The sequence below is a fragment of the Zonotrichia leucophrys genome, chromosome 4A (genome assembly GCF_028769735.1).
Source record: "Zonotrichia leucophrys gambelii isolate GWCS_2022_RI chromosome 4A, RI_Zleu_2.0, whole genome shotgun sequence".
Lineage (NCBI taxonomy): Eukaryota > Metazoa > Chordata > Aves > Passeriformes > Passerellidae > Zonotrichia > Zonotrichia leucophrys.
Genome location: NC_088174.1, coordinates 13,334,337 through 13,351,228, shown reverse-complemented (window position 1 = coordinate 13,351,228; position 16,892 = coordinate 13,334,337). Strand labels below are relative to the sequence as shown.

The 16,892-nt window shown below is 47.5% G+C and overlaps 2 protein-coding genes across 2 annotated transcripts in view; one reads left to right on the top strand and one right to left on the bottom strand.

Moving 5' to 3' along the window:
* LOC135447617 (rho GTPase-activating protein 20-like) overlaps positions 1-9,454 on the top strand; it is a 30,323-nt gene extending 20,869 nt beyond the window's left edge. Inside the window, exons 9-15 of the mRNA XM_064712621.1 lie at positions 510-698; positions 1,408-1,583; positions 2,101-2,262; positions 3,297-3,406; positions 4,308-4,497; positions 5,068-5,185; positions 5,736-9,454. Coding sequence (XP_064568691.1) covers positions 510-698; positions 1,408-1,583; positions 2,101-2,262; positions 3,297-3,406; positions 4,308-4,497; positions 5,068-5,185; positions 5,736-7,465 — 2,675 coding nt within the window. The 3' untranslated portion in view covers positions 7,466-9,454. The remainder of the gene's footprint in view (positions 1-509; positions 699-1,407; positions 1,584-2,100; positions 2,263-3,296; positions 3,407-4,307; positions 4,498-5,067; positions 5,186-5,735) is intronic.
* Positions 9,455-12,215: 2,761 nt separating this feature from the next.
* Positions 12,216-16,466, bottom strand: LOC135447748 (adrenodoxin-like). The gene is made up of 4 exons (XM_064712829.1): positions 16,247-16,466; positions 13,904-14,028; positions 13,351-13,480; positions 12,216-13,096 (listed from the first exon to the last, which is right to left on the bottom strand). Exons 1-4 carry the CDS (start codon positions 16,414-16,416, stop codon positions 12,976-12,978), a joined length of 546 nt encoding a protein of 181 aa, XP_064568899.1. The 5' UTR covers positions 16,417-16,466; the 3' UTR covers positions 12,216-12,975.
* Between the last annotated feature and the right edge of the window lie 426 nt (positions 16,467-16,892).

Genomic DNA, 16,892 nt, shown 5'->3' with positions numbered 1-16,892 from the left:
AGAAAACATATTTCTCCTACTCTTTTGGTACTTATTTAGTTTTTATTGCATTTCAGTTCTCAAATAATGACAATATTTTGTGCTTTCTGCACAAAACATTGCACCATATTGAAAACCCAGTTTGTTGAATATGGGTTGCTATTTTCTGAACTGCAACCTTAATCCTAAACTGACATCATGAGCACATGTAGGCCACTTGCATCAATGCCTTCACAGGCTGTTTATTTGAAAACTTTCCTTCTAGGTTTTAGGAACTCCTCAGGCTTGAGGGAGGGTAGGTGTGTATATGGGAGCCTTGAGGACAATCACAATGGTGTTGGAGTGCTACAGATGTGTAGGGGATGATTTCAGAAATAGGAGGAACATTTTAAAATAAACTTCTGAATTTTGTCTGTTAAGTTCTAAGCATTCATCATGGAGATCACCAAAGCTGGAATTTTTCAAGAACAGTAAGAGTTTTTACCATAGCTCTGCATTTTTCTTGCTCTTTACACAACTCTGCTCAACAGGGCACGAGCATCCCTTCAGCATTGCCCTGAGCTGTCTCCGGGACTCTGCTGACCATCAACAAAGAACCAACAACAACACTCTCCTGGCTGATGGCACAGAGGCTTCCCTCCTTGCTCAGCTCTCAAAGGAAAAACAGTGTCAGTTTGTCCTGAAACCCAGACTCCAGGCTCCAATGCAGCTGAGGAGAGGTAAGGGCTGCAGGAGTGTGGTACAGCCGGATAGCGACTTTTACTGACCAGTGCAGTGCTGAGCTCTTCTGGCATCATACATGTATCCAGAGTTGCTCTCACACCTGAATGGAATGTAAAGAGGAAGAGACTGCAGAGAGGTGAAATTTCTCTGTGCAAATGTTCAGACTTAGATTTCAGTCCTTTGTTAGTCTGCAACTGCAAGTCATTGTAATAGAATCATAGAAAAGGCTGAGTTGGAAGAGAACCATCAGTATCACTGAGCCCTGTACCCAATAGCCCCACCATCTGCCTGAGAGCATTGTCCATATGCTCCTTGAACTCAGACAGCTGTGACCACTGCCCTGGAGAGCCTGTTCCAGTGCTCAGCCACCCTCTGGGTGAAAAACATTTTCCTGAGATCTAACCTAAACCTCCCCTGACTCAGCTTCATGCCATTTTCTTAAGGCTTATCACTGGTCACAAGGGTGAAGTGATTCTTGCACTGCAGGGACAGCAAGAGAAGAATGGTGATTGAGAGTTTTGCTGGTGGTTGAGAGAAGAATAAGTGATTTCACTGCTGTATATTGTCTAACCATCCACATTAAGAGTGCAGTTAATAAACAGGTGAGGGTAGAAAGAGCTTGTTTCGCTGGGAACTCTGCCTCCACTGTAGATCACTCACTGTCCAGCAGATAGGGGTGTAATGAAGGTGTGTGTTTGCTTCCAGAGTCACTGCAGAAGCACACCAAGAGGAAGAAGTCCTTGATTGACTGGGCCCTGCGCCGCAGCACCAGCACCCCCACGGGCAGCCCTCCCTCACAGTCCCCTACCACACCCCGCAAGCTCTTCGGCCTGTCCCTGTCCTCTGTCTGTCCTGATGGAATCCTTCCCAAGCCAATCATGGTGAGCAGCAGCCTGGACTGCTTGTCTTGATGTGAATTTGATGTGTTTAGCCCAAAATTTAAAGCCACTTGCAGCTCTGATGAGGATTGAATGGGGAAGAGGATCATAGTTTACTTGTGATCTAGACTCAGTAACAAGGGTGGGAACAACCCTCTCCTGTAATCCCATCACTTCCTTTACAGGCATCTGTCCTTTTCAGTGGGTGTCTCAAGGTCATCACCAGCTGACAAGGGGCAATGTCAGTGCATCCTGCCATGCTATGTAGCCTAGAACTCACTCACTACAAAAGTCCCCTGGGCTTACACTTGTCACAGAATAAGCATGCCCACATGAACTTTATCTGAAGCTTGCCTGTCAGGTTCTTGTCCCTGGTTAGATTAAGATAAATCTCTTGTATTGTTTTCTTCCCATTACTGACTCGGTCATCTGCTAATTACATTGCAACACATGATGAATAATATACACAAACAAGAGGGTAAAGAATTAGGCTCTAAAGTACAACTGGCTTTTCTCTTAGGATATGCTGCTCCTCTTGTACCATGAAGGTCCCTCTACTACAGGCATTTTCAGACGTTCTGCCAATGCCAAGACTTGCAAGGAATTGAAAGAGAAGCTGAACTCTGGAGGTGATGTTCGGGTGGATGGAGAGTCAGTCTTTGTGGCTGCAGCTGTCATCACGGTAAGTGTGGCCAAGTAACTCAGCTTGTCTGGGCCAGTGGCACCTTCCTTCTTTAAGGAAGCAGTGATTCTTTATGGGTAGGGAGGATTCACCTGTTTGTGTGCACAGAGGTGATTCAGTGGCCTGGTTTTCACATGCAGACATGTGCAGCCCCTCAGGATGGGGCTCCCTTTGGCACCTGCCCATACCAAACCACTCCCAGCAGGAAAAGCATTGATGTCCACCTGCAAGGCAGCTGTGATGTCTGTACAGTGCCAAATAACATGGGAGATGCTGCACTGACATATGCATAAAAACCCTTTGGTTGCAGCAGCACAGATGTTTTCTGTCATTCCTGAATGCAAGGCAGAGGCTGCAGACAGTTTGGAAGGCTTGTGCCACCTGAGGGCAGCTGTTCTGCAAGCCCCAAAACAGGAGCTGACCTGTGCTCTCTGAACCTCCAGCCTTCACCCTCTGATCAGCCAGCAAGCACAAGGGAAAGCAGCTGCTAAATCCAAGCAGAGGGGCTGTGGTGGGTGGAGGATGAAGCTTGTGATAAGACCCATGTTTCAGTAAGGAAAAACATGTATTTTGTACTGGCAATTAAATCTGGTCAGAGTAATTTAGGCAACAAAGTATAAAAAAAACCCCTTTTTTCTTGTTGGCCTGATATCCAGGCAGTTCCCAAGACAAGACATACATTGAGTTGTTGAATAGTTCCCTGAGAAAAACCAGCAGTCCTCCTAGCTGAGAAACGTTTCAGAGAGATCTGTGCAGAGCCCCAGGGCTGAGTCCTCTGCTGGACTGGAAAAGGGACAGTCCTGCTCTGGAGAAGGGGCAAAACAGAAGGGCTGCCTGTTCATCCTGCAGTGCTGCCACAAAAGAGCCTGAGGAAGACAGCTTGGTGGGCATGGGAGGGGAGAATAAACATGTTTGTGCAGTGTCTTGTTTTATCTTGTGCTTTATATGAATAAACAGTGACTATATGCATTGTGAAACTGAAACCAGGAATTCAAAACTGACCAGCCTGCTCTGCATATATATATTTAATTCAGGATTTTCTCCGAAATATACCTGACAGTGTTCTATCCTCAGACATGCACGGACTGTGGATGGAAGCTATGGACACAGAAAATCGGGCACATAAGATTGAAGCTATCAAAAGGTTTGTAAAAGTTTCTTTTGGTGGGTAAAGGGGGATCCATATGAGCCTTAGAACAGCCTTCATTTTCTGGGAGATTACTGGCAATGCTCCAGGCCACAGGGGAGGAGCTATTGCTGATTGCCAGTGTCATGGATCAGAAAATTTTCTTTTCAATGGTCTTTTTTGAACATCCTCAACATTTCTGATCCCAAAAAAGTAATTTAAAAATTCTCTTCTGATGATTAGTTCAAATTGCCAGAACAAGTAAATTGAAAAAGCATAATAATTCAGCTACTAGGAGTACATCTATGGTAGCAGAATTAAATCTTTAGTGACAGTAACTTTATTCTTACGTGCACAAAATGAGGTTGATCATCATATAGGCAGTTAGAAGAAACAGCCCTGTCAAGGTGGAAATGTGGACCTTGAAAACAGCTTTACTGCCTTGAAACTGCTGCCCTGAGCATGAGCAGTTTATCAGCTGCTGGATATCCCATTTATTCAACCATGGCTCAGCTCAGTTTTTGAACCTTAACATTTACCCTGGGCCTTCTTTACCCATGTTCCCCACAGCACATGACACAGCAGTGTCTGTGGAGTGCTGCTGGCCTGGAGCTGTCTCCTGTCTCCTCTGGGCATTCCCTGTTTAGTTAAGGCATTGTGGGTTTCCCCCACATGCTTTGAACCCAAGTCCCTTTGTCTGAGACCAGAGCAGGTGGGAAATTTGGATGCAGAGTTGTGGCTCTCACATGAGTTGGTGGACGGGAGTGACACAGATTCACCTTATTATCAAATGGGGATGTCTCAGGCTGGGTACAAAGGGGCAGGAGGAGGGAAAAAGCTTTGGGATGCAACTTCTGGAATCCGAAGAGCAGATGTTTGTGAACAGCACTGTTTTCCTTTTCTCCCACTCCCTGAATAGTCTCATCAACCAGCTTCCAGAGGCCAACCTCATCTTACTCAGACACCTCTTTGGAGTCCTGCATCATATTGAGCAGAATTCTGGAGTGAATCAGATGAATGCCTTTAACCTGGCTCTTTGCATAGCACCCAATATGCTGTGGCTACCGAGTCCCACTGGGCCTGAAGAGGAGAGTCGCTCTACAAAGAAGGTAATCTTCCATGGGTTTGGGAAAACTTCTGGTTTCCTCTTTCACTGCTTTTTATGGTACTGCCTTTTGTAGTCTACAGGAAGGCACAGGGCCAGTGGCAGTGCTGGCTGAGTAGCAGCCAGGCCCCATCCTTTCCTCTGTGCTGGGAGGGGTTTAGCCCCTCAGGCTGTCCAGGGTGAAAAAGCAAGCAGTGATTGCTTCACCAGATGAGCTTCCTATATGGCCAAGCAAGCCCAAGAAAACTGGAGCAGCTGAAGTTGGACACTGCCACCTCAGCTGGAACAAAATGAGCAATGAGCACAACAGTGCACCAGAAAGGAGGAATGCTTGCTTGGAGCTTATGAGGTGCAAGCAATAGTGAGGAAAACTGTAGAATGTGCTATACCTGGCTCACAGCACTAGTTCACATAGTTCATATTCTTGCCTCAGGTGTTCATACAGATGCACTGCCACATTATTAACAGCGTCTTGATGAAATTACATCTTTGTAAAAAAAATGAGACGATCTGGGTATGATTTTACTTGCTCTGTTTTCATGAAACTGAATCTGTGAATTCCTGTCTTTGCCAGGTGGCCTTATTAGTGCAGTTTCTGATTGAAAACTCAGGAGAGATTTTTGGGGGTGATATTGCTTCCTTGTTCCAAAGACCTGACATAAAGAAGTCCAAAAATTCAGCGGAATCTCTGGGTAAGTTGGTGGTAGTAAATCTTCCAGAAATATTTAAAATCTTTTAATAGGTAAAGTCCTCAGACAAAAGAGTTTGCTTTACCTTCACCATTCTTCTAAGGACCAACATTGAAAACCAGCTAGGTTTTGTTTTCCCTTTGCCTGCCAAGCATAGGCAGGAAGAGAAAGCAAAGCAGAGGGTTGAGGTGCAGAAACTCCAGTGTGTCCCCAGAGATGGCTGTCTTTCTTCGTGGCTGCTGTTAAACCTGCTCTAACCATTGCAAGAATTTAATGTAGCCTTAACACTGCCATGTCCCAGCAGTATTTTTATTTTCCAGGTTAGTTCTATAAAGCTAAACCACATGGTTTGTATGGAAAGAGATTGTCTCTGTTAGCTATCCTATGAATACAGGCCCATGGTGAAAACTGGTCATCAAGCCAGAATTTTTTTATTATTTCCTATGAGAATAATGAATTATCTTTGTTTTTCTATGGGTTCATACAATTTCCCTGGTTTGGTTGTGAGGTACCAAATATATGGCAACAAATAAATTTGTGTGCTCTGCCCCAGACATAGGCTTGGCTCAGCATGATGATTCCTCCGATGAGCTGGAGTTTTCCACTTGTGATCCAGAAGGGCCAAAGCACCACCTGGAATCTGATGATGCCATTTTTGAAGTACCCAGAAGTTTGTTACTCGATGAGGATCAGGAAGACTGGGACTTGTTCAGCGAGATCACAGCCTGCTACCAGAGCAAAGCGCAGACCAACGCCAGTGCAGACAGCTACGAGCTCCTGGAGGAGGACGGCTCCTTCTGCTCCATCGGCTCCATCCGCTCGCTGAGCCCGGCCCGGGACCGCTGCTCCTCCGAGCCCAGCGTCTGCCTCAGCTCCCAGCTGCCCCCACAGAGCCACGAGCCCGTGGCCCGCCAGTCCAGCTGCGACGCCACCATCATGAGCAGCCACGCTGACTACGTCCACAGGCTCAGACAGCTGCAGATGGAGAGCCAGAAGCTCATTGATGAGGGCCTAAGCCCTGGGGTTAATAAGGCCAGGCAGAGCTTGTGGCAACCACCTCAGACCACCTCCAGGGTGAAGCAGATCAGCCTTCAGAAGTCCAGCCTGTCCAACAGGTCCAGTTTCTCCAGCCTGTCCTCTACCACCACCTCCCCCTCTGCCTCCTCACTTAGCTCCTTGGACAGTGCTTTCTCCTACTGCTCAGAGTCATCAGCCATCAGTCCCACAGAGGTCTCATCCCTGCCATTCATGTTTGGCACTTCTGCCAGGCTTCATGCTGTGTCTCCCACGGCTGCCAAGAGGTCCCAAAAAGAGTGGCACAAATCCTTCACATCTCCTTTACACCTGTGCAATCTGGACAGTTTTCATGAGGGTGAACCCAAGGCTGGAGAGACCAGTCATTTCTTTGGAGAGCAGAAAAGTTTTCCATGTGTCAGCAGAGCTGCCATGGGAAGCTCATTCACTGACATTGACTGGGAAGAGGAGGAGAGACAGCTGAGCTGTTCAGGGTACCCTGGCCCAGGGCTCAGGAGCCAGGATAATACCAAAGAGTTTGAAGAAAGCCCTGAGTACCCAGCTGCCAGCCCATGCAGTGAGACATCCCCACAGGCCAGCCACCAGCAGCACAGGGAGAAGACAGTGAAGAACATAGAGATCAAAGGCACTGATGACTGCCCTCTGAGCCAGGAAAGCCTGAAGCGCACCAAGATAACTTTTTATGTGGCCCCAAATAAAGAAAGCTCTCGGGGGTCTCAAGTGGGAGAAGAGGAGGGATCTGTGACAAACACCAGCAACACAGACTCACCCAGCAGCAGCAGCGAGCAGAGCCTGTCCAAGAGCTTGCAGACTGTGAGAGTCCACATTCCCCAGACATTGTTCTATGGGCAGAACACCCCCCTTGTCCTGCAGTCCTTCTCCAGGCGCTACCACCACGAGCCAATGGTCCCATCCCTGCAGGCCAAGCACAGAGAGAGCCCCCAGAGTGCCTCTGCTCCTGAGGAGCTGGAGAGACAACCAGTGGAAACGGCGCAGGCGCCAACCCAGAGCAAGGGCTCGGACACGTTCAGCCACACCATCCGCATCATCCTCCCTGACACCATTCGGAACACCATCAGGGACTACTTCAAGCAGGATGAAACCGAGCCCTGTCCCACAGCAGAGGTGGATGCAGTGGAGAAGGAACTGCTCCGGAGCAGGGTGGAGTGGCTCAGGAGCCAGCCTGTGGCAGAGGTGGCCACAGAGGAGCGTGACACAGCGGTGTTTGCAGAAGAGACTTTTGTCTAAGGCAATGGTTGTGGAGGAACTAAATATTTTTTTTTGTGTATGTGCAACAGAAAATATTCTGTAATATATGATCAGGGTGTGAAGAATTTAGCAGGCTGCCTGGGGCAACAAGTGTAAAGTGACACTAATGTGTATGTAATACTCATTTTGGTGGGAGGTGGGGGGGCTGCTCTTGTGTTTTCTTTATGCCCTTTACTGATGAAAGAGACTTCACTGGCTTGGTGTGGAATGGAGTGAATACCACCAGACTCTCCCTGTCCTTGAATTAGCTGACCTGTACAGGGCCTGACTCCATTTTTTTTAACAGCAGGAAAAGAGAAACGTTGCTTTATTTTCTCCAGTCAGCCGCTGATGTTGGTAGATGACTGGACAACAGGGACAGCTAATGCTTTAAATTAGTTAAAAATCTTTACACTTGCACAAAACCCACTGTTATTCATCACAACCATTCATCCAAAGGAAAATTCTTCACCTTCATTCCAGAAATCACTGCTGCTTCACTCTGCTCATCTGTTGTCTGCTCTGGTCTAGCTCACAGCCCTCAACCATTATTGGTTGAGGCTGGGTTCCCAAATCAGCAGCTGGAGCCCAGAGTCCAAAGTCCAGCATTCATTGACAGACAGCATGTGTAACATTTTAAGGCCAAGATTGCTTTTTTCTGGAATTAATTACACTGTGATTCTTTCTTCTCATACCTTCCCCAAAGTTAGCATTTGACAGAGACACAGTTGCCATGAAGGATTTTAGTACTGTCACTTTGACAGGGCTGTGAATGTTCTTCTGTGTCCTCTGGGAGTAGCTCAGTAGCTAGGAGTTTCAGTCCTAGTGAAAATTGACAATTTTCTGTCAATGCTGATGCCCCTTTCTAGAGGCAGTGTGGATGAGGCAAGTGACTAAATTCCTAGCCATGCTGAGAGGGACTTGAGCAGGGCTTGGTTTTAGCACGAGGTCAAGGAGTTGTGGAAGTTGTCAGGAATGTTGTTGAGTAGAGGCTGAAGCAAAGTCCCATCTTGCCAGAAAGTTGTCAGTCCAGGCACTGAAACTGTCCAGGCTTCATCAGCGATGCTGGCTCAGAGAAACACTGAGTTCCCCCTCAGCAGAGTATGTGTCCCTGTGCACTCCAGCAGAATTAATTTTGGGGAATTCCAGGCAGGGATGTGCTAAGCAGGCTGCTGGTAAGGACCACCAAAGAGATGCAGCCAGTGGAGTCCTGCAGCATCCCTCAAAGCCATGCTCAGAAGTGCCACAGACAAAATGGGACTTGTCAAAGGGTTGTGACACTGCCAGCTGAGCTCTAAAAAGATGCTGAGAGCACCACATTAGTTTGACAGGTTGTTTTAAGGAAACAATGGGAAAGGTCTCAAAGGTTGAAAGGTTTGCGATGGTTCATTTGAAAGTTACATGAGAGTTTTCTATGGTGGTATCTGTCAGAGAGACAATCCTTTATCTTAGTGAACAGTGAATGGGTGAAGGAAAAGAGAAATACATGAATCCTATTGACTGAAAGCTTGTGGAATAAGTGTCCCTGCAAGCTGCTGAGTGTCTGCAAATAACCAGAGCTGGAGCTGCATGACAGCTGCCATGGTTCAGTCCTTGCATATATGGGAAAGCCACCTCTGTAAAATTATCTGGTGTCAGATCCCTCCACTCATCTGCCAGGTGCCTGTGAGGGTCAGTGACAGGAACCTGGCCCAGCACTCCAAATTCACATCATCAAATACTAGGGCAAGGGAACCAGGGGGAAGCCCAGAGCCCACTTTCCTAGGTGTATACAGTCTATTTTGTTAGATGAAGGGTGTTTACCTCTCAGATGTGGCACTCTGTCCCAGATCACCTTTGTGGCCCTTGTATAATGAAAGGTGTATATAATCATAACACAACTCCACCACCAACATAATTTTCCTCACACGTGAACAGCAATAAAGCATCCACAGTCTTTTTTTCTAGAGCTAAAGTTGTAACTGTTTTAATAAAAGACACACAAGTTGTCATTGTGGTGGTGTCACTTTTTGTTCCCCCTTGCTCTTGCTCTCTCTCCCCTGTGTCAGGGTGGTCGTATTTGCACTGAACTGCTGTGAAACACACTCACCTCCCAACCCAGCTCTGACAGGCAAGAAGTCTTCTGCCAGCACAGCACTCTAGGCGTTACTCCTGTCTTTTCAAGAAGGTGAAAGAGCAGTAAATATTATAAGAAAAGTCTGCCTGTTCTTGGAAGAGAGATGATTCTGTATTCTAAACATACTAACAGATGTAAACTCAGTGACTGGGCTCAGGTCAAAGGGGACCTAAACCAAATGCAGAGTAAGAGCTCATAATTTGCATCACCTAAAAAGATCAGAGGAAACTTAGAAAGAAATTAGTTTAGAGAAACACTGGGTGAAACAGGGAAAAACACACAATTTTTCCTTGCCTCATCTTAGGCTGCCTAATGTGGGCACAGTTCTCTGGGTAGCTGCTCTAACCTAGCTCTGTATTATAACACTTTTCTTATTTTAAACAAAACAAAATCCTGCAAAACTTAACACAAACCAGAGTTCTGGGCTTGGAAATTCACAGCCCTCCTTTTCCATGAGCCAGATAATAATGCAACTCAGAGACCAATCTTGAAAATGTTCCACAGCCCCCAGCTTGCTCGTAACAAGAAATAACAAATGCACAGACACTTGGTTGGCTTTCTGCCCCAGAAAGGCCACACTTTCCCTTAATGTATAGCCCTGAGAGGCAAACAGGTTTCCCTTCTTTCTCTGCCCTTTTTCAGACCATTTAGACCACGCTGGCTTGTCACACACTGACAGCCCTGCCCACTGCCCCAGCAGATGCAGCTCTTGGGAAGTCATGTTCCATGGTCACCATCCAGGAAGCAAGGAGCCTTCAGGGCCTGCTCCCAATTTAGACCAAGGCCAAACAAGTCCAGTTCATCTGCCTGGAAGAGAAATGACTCATGCAGCCTCATCTTATTTCTGTTCAGGATATATGATTTCTTTCCTTATCCTGCAGGCTGACAGAAACGTGACAGGAGTGCCTGAGGCAGCTGTAGTTTACTTTAAGCTTTCCAATTCTATTTCTGATGTTTCAACTGTGAGGAAAGCCAGTCTTCTTCTCCCTCATCCTTTGTAGCAGCTCCTTTATGCAGGGGCCTCTCCATTATGCCAGGGCACCTTCAAGGGAGAGTCAGCCCCACCAGAGCAGCACGGGCTACTCTGACTCCCTGCATTTCCATGCTAACAGCTTGTGCTAGAAACTCTTTCTTCAGAGGTCACCCACACTCTGAAGAGGAACACAGTAGTCATTCAACCCTTCCAAGCCAGAAGCTGCTCCCTCCCTCGCCATCCTGCCAGGATGTGTGGAGAGCTGACCTTTTCCAGCAGCAGCCTGGGCTCCAGCTGCCAGCCCACAACAAGGTGGGGACTGAGGAGTGGGACTGCAAAGCTCCAGATCACCCTGGCTTTGCAAGAGACTTGAAGTGCTACTGAATGTGATGGCTTAGCTGCTTTCATTTAATCCATATTTATTATCTTTGCTTTTTTTTACAGTAAATCTAGGACAAGTTGGAGGAGAAGAGGTTTGGGAGAAACAGGCACAGCCTGGAAGGTTTTTCTGATGTATGACAAAGCAAAGGGCTATCCTGTCACATGCCAGTCACAGTCCTGAAGCCTTAGTACATCACCGCATCCATGGTGCCCAAACAGGGCTAGGACCCTGCAAAAACCTACCCTGCTGCCATCACCTCTTACAGCACATGGCTCTGGCCCATGCCAGAAATCTTTCCTGCAGGTACCCTTCTGCTAAGGAGAAAATTCTGGCATAAATAAACATTTGTACCGATTTTTGCATGAAGAATCAGAGAGGAAGACAAAGCCTATTGGGAGGATTCACAGATCACTCATCACCTGTGCCCACAGGGACTGCAGGCCACGCCGGGTGCGGCTGGGCTGGTGTCCGCAGTGGGGAAGCATGGAGGTGCACAGAGGCCATTAGACACCAATGGCAGCTGAGTCTCCCTGAGACAGCCCCAGGCCCCGGTCAGGGGGAGAAGAAAGAGGAAGGGTGAGCACAGCGCAGCGGCCCCGCTGCCACCCCGGCCTCCTCCTCATTCTCATCATCATCGCAGTCGCCGCCGCCGCCCCGCGCGCGCCCCCTGGCGGCAGAGCGCCGCCACAGCAGCCCCGCGGCCTGGGCCTGACGGTCGCGCTGCCATTCCGTAAATCGCAGAACCGCAGAATATCCTGAGTTCAAGGGACCCTTCAAGATCATCGAGTCCGACTCCAGGCCCTGTGCAGGACGTGCCAAGAATGCCATAATGTGCCGACGAGTATTGACCACACGATTCTTAGCTCAGGCTGGGTGCTGCTGCCCTGGGGAGTCTGTTCCAGGGCCCAGCCACCCTCTGGGTGAAGAACCTTCTCCTGAGATGCAAAGTAAACCTCCCCTGACTGAGTTTTGTGCCATTTTCTCGAGTTCTGCCACTGGTCATGAGACTGAAGAGATTGGTACCTGCCCCTCTGCTTCTCGTTGTGAAGATGTTGAAGAACACAATGAAATCTCACCTCCGTCTTCTCTTGTCCAGGTTGAACAAACCAAGTGACCTCAGCCACTCCTCATAAGGCTTTCATGAGACCTTTCATCACCCTCATGGTCCTACTCTGGGCCCTCTCTAACAGAATAATGTCTTTTTTACATTTGGTGCCCAATACTACCTGCAGTATTCCAGGTGAGGCCCCAGCAGTGCTGAGTACAGCAGGACAATCACTTCCTTTGATCAGCTGGCAGTGCTGCATTTAATACAGACAACCAAATTCCATCTATCTCCTTCTATCCCAGCCAGGCTCATGGTACCAGAACAGTGCATCTTGTAGGTCTAAAAGGCTCATTGGTAGAATTTTATTTGACAGGTGGGATAGTAACAGCAATTAGAAAATTTAACATTTGGAGAAAGTGGCTGCTCACAGCACAGAATAATTCAGGGACCCAAAACATCTCAAGTTCATAGAAGTGGTTCCTGCTTACAGAAAGTGTCAGCACACAAACGTCCTCAGTATGCTCTTGCTGACCAAACTCAAGTCACCTACATCACCAAGCCCACCAGTGCACTGGCTTGCAAACAGCAATGCCTTCTTAAGCTCTCCAAATTGGAAAAGTCTGCTCCATTTTTAAAGAGTCAAGCCTTGCAAAATTCTCAACAGTTACTCAGAATAGCAGAATTCTTAAATTTCAAAGGAGAAAGTGAGTCACATACAGCAGAGATATTTACCCACCCAGGGAAATATAAAGCCATACACTTTAATCCAGTTGCATTCAGCAGAGCATTTAAGCACTTAAAACACATACCAAAAACCCTATTAAGCATGCTGCCTTGTTCAAATAGGAGATTTGCCAAACACATCTTTTTTACTGAATCAGACCTTTATGGCCTACTGCGAGCCAGCCACAAAAAGCAATAGCGTCAACCAAGAGCTAAGTACCCTGCCACACCTAAATGAGGGTGTAAGCTGTGCAGCAGTCGTTTCCAGTCACTGTTTGCTTTGCTTTCCAACCTCCAGCTGCCTCCTCATGTCCGACACATCCATGGGGACCCTCAATGTCACACCATCCATCCACTTCTTAACGCACACCTGGCAGCCAAGGCGTGATCTGAGAAGAAAACATGAAGTGAGGCTCCTCTGTTCCCCAGGAAAAGGCAGAAACCCCCCACCCACATTGGGATATATGGTTCAGGATGGGTTTTCACTAAAGCTCCTGTTAAAGATCAGCTGTACCTCAAGAGAAAGCAGCTCTCAAGGCACAGCTGTAGTACAGAACAAGCCCCATCCCCCTAGAAAGAGGTGCCACATGGTGAATCTGCCTCGGAGGCTTGAGGATCTGCTGTGATCAGCAGGGAGGCTTACGTGTCAGTGAGTCCATATGCCAAGTCCAGCATGTCTAGCTCTTCATCTGAGATGGCATCAAGCTTTTGGAAAGTGTCCTTGTCAAAGATGAGGTGACAGGTAGAGCAGGCTAATGTCCCTTCACAGGCACCTGGTGGAGAAGCAAGGGAAGAAGAACAAATCAGGAAAAATAAGGGGGTGAGAGAGACCATCTTTAGGATCAGTGTGAGAAAAGGCCCTTTAACAGATCTGGAGCATGTCAAAAGAGATGCCAGGAAACAAAACAGATGGATGCAGTTTCCAGCCTGCCTCTTCTCTGGGAGAATCACCATCAGTTTTCAAATTTTTACATCCGCTCCATGCAGCCAAAAGCAGTGAGAGAGGCTGCTGCAATGCCAGTGTGACAGTGTGAGGTTACATTGCCATCTCAGCATGATGAGCCACCCAGCAAGCAGCTGGTGGGAAAGGGAAACTTGTTTATGGTCTTGGCAGAGCACAGTGGCAAATCGTTGCACTATTCCTAAGTACCCACTGGCCCTAACAGCCCATGCACATATCCTGCTGCAGCACCTACCAAATCCATCAATGGCCAAGTTGTGATTGACTACCACCTCCAGCAAGCTCTCCCCTTCTTTGGCTGTGGTGGTTAGTCGCTCTCCATCTCGATTTATAAAATGCACTGTCACCCGATCCTCAGAGCTGTAAGACAAATTTGCAAAAAATCAGGACTCCACCCTTTTCTGCACATCCTCAAATGAGGTCTTTTGGCTGAGTGCTAGAGACATGGCACTTGGAGGGAAATGTGCACACAAACACTTTCTCAAAGGATTGTGCCATGTGCATTAGAAAAAATTCAAATTATCAGTTCTCAGTGGCAGGCAAATCTGAATTGACCCAAAATATTTCCCACTTTATCAAAGAGCCCACAGAATAAATGTCTATCTGTGCACAAACAAGTGCAGGTGCCCTTCATGCGCTGCCCCTGCTTGGGCTGGCTGGCAGAGGCAGCGTGGCTAGGCAGGCAGAGCATTTGCAGGTCCCAGGCCTGGGCTGTTAATCCTGGGCAGAGCAATGCAATTACAAGCAAAGTCCTCAGGATCAGATACTAATACAGCAAGAAGGGCTGTTGTCATTCGTGTTTTGCTTCCCCTTCCCTTTCCCAAGGGGATTACTTGGTGATTGTTCCTTTTCTGCTGCTTTTTCTTCCATGAAGTGCCCACGCCTTTCCTTAACTCCATCACAGGGAGCCTTCTTGTGGTGAGACATGTTCAGCCTCAGCTTTTACAGAGCTACTGGGCTGAGTAACTTCCTCTGAGCTGATATGATCCATGCTCAAGGAAAAATGCTAATTATTTTGACAGCCTGCAAGATTTAATCTGGCCAAGAGTTAGGAACCCAGCCATCAGCTTCTCTTAATGATAACTGCAGAAAGGGAATCTGCAAATGAGAGGGAAACAGCATCCAGTTCATCTCCTCCTGACCAGGCTCTCACCAATCTGGAGAAGAATCCTACCCTGACAGCAATGCTCAGGATTTCTCACCAAGACAAGCATATCCTGAGACTGTTATATTTGCTGGAGGAAGCAAATATGAGCAAACTGGTTTTTTCCTTAGTGTACATACCAAATGCTCACTTAGATATAGGTATATATATCACTTATATATAGAAGGTCCCAGTCACCCATAGGTCCCAGCTCCTGTGCAGAAAGAAGGCAGCACCCTGGAAGTGGTTGGGCCTTTTGTCCAGGAACTCTCAGTGTGCCACTACCCAAGTGCCCATCATCCAAAGCCCAAGGCATTCTCCAGTGGCAGAAGCTTCTCTTTCACTAATTTCCTTCATAAAGACACCTACAGATATTTCTAAATATGCAATTTAAAGACTAGTCCTCAAATGTCAAAACAAAGCAAAACAATCCTCCTCATTTTTGATGGATCAGAGTAATTGATTCCATTTGTATGGCAAATAGGCATGTTTCTAGGCAATGTTTGGTTTATCTTTATGGGTGAAATAATTTGTTACAAAATAGAAATGGTAAAGTGATAGAATGCCACTTAGTGGTGCAACCGAATTGATTTTTTTAGCTGGATAATTGTCAGAGGTTTGGAAAGATCTTACCAGGATGTGATAAACTCAACACTGTAAATTCAGTGTATGCCAACTGATTCTTTCCTTTTAAAAAATAAAATCTCAAACCTTTTGTGACACAGGAAAGTGGTGAAGGAGGTTTCATGAAAGCAGTTCTTCCCCCGTCAATGTTTTCCTTAAAAGATACTTTCCAAGGCTATATAAACCAGCCAGATGCCTACAAGTACTGACCCAGATAATTTCATAAGCAACAAACCAATTAGAAAGAAATCCCATTGATAATGAGTCTTCATAAATCCCACCAAGTGGGGTTATCTATGACCTTTCTCTAAGGTCAGATAGCAAAATAGTTTATTGTATTTTCTGCAATGGTTGGATCTCTCTCTCAATGCCTAGCAGATTACAGTTTCACTCAGATTCTATTAGTCTAGGAGATCCACAAATTACATTTATTTTAGCTTCTCTTCCTGAGCTATCCCTAAAGCAGAGAGAAGAAAGGCTGAAGATAGAAGAAAGGCTGGCAGGAGCCTGCAGTAGTTCCTGCTGTGGAAATGAGCCAAAGGACTCTTGTGCCTCTTTGTCACCTTCACTATCTGTGGCCCCCACAGCTCTGGAGGCAGGACCAGCACCTCTGACAGGTCCCCACAGCTCCAGGGGTGGGAAGCAGCTCCTCTCAGGGTGGGTGCTGGCACCACCTTCCTCCCCATCAGCACCTGCTCACCCAAGCTGGTGGTTTCATCCCCCACCTCCCAGAGGCCATGGCTTGGCTGGCCTCTCTCCTGTTCCTGCCAGGGGCAGGTGCCTCCATGCCTGTGGGAGCATTTGACCCACCTGGATTCCCCAGGGGCATCCTGGTGCGTGGAGCTGAAGGCTCTCTCTGCCCAGCCCCTTGCTGGGCCCTGGTGCTGCTCAGTCTCAGCACACAGAAGAACCAGGCGAGTTCTGCTGGCGCACAGTCTGCTCTGCAAGGGCCGCAAGAGCCCCAGGATGCCGTGAGCCATCCTGCTCCCTGTCCCCTGCGCTGTCCTCTGATGCAAGGACAGCTTGATTAGGCATTTATACATACAGCCGGGGAGGATGGGGGGAAGGAAAGGAAAAAACCATAGTAGGACAGCCTCTCTGGGGGTGGAGGGAGGGAGGAGGGAGGGGAAGCAGGAAGGAAGGATGGACAAAGGGATTGTGCTTGGATCTTGCTGCAGTCCATCCCAGCAGGGCATGGGAATTGGTGGAAGCACAGGAACAGGTGAAACATCACATCCTCATGCCCATTTCCAAGCAATGCTCACTTTGTTCTCTTTACAGACTTCATTTTAGGAGCCAGAACTAAATCAAATCTCAGGAGAAATATTAATTGTGATGTCTAATCATACAAGGAGTTGCAAGTTGAGGGCTGGAAGAGCAGGGAGGCAGGAGAGCCAATGTCTGCTGCCTTGAGGAGAGGGGCACACAGTTCCTACAGCAATGGAGTGAAAACAAG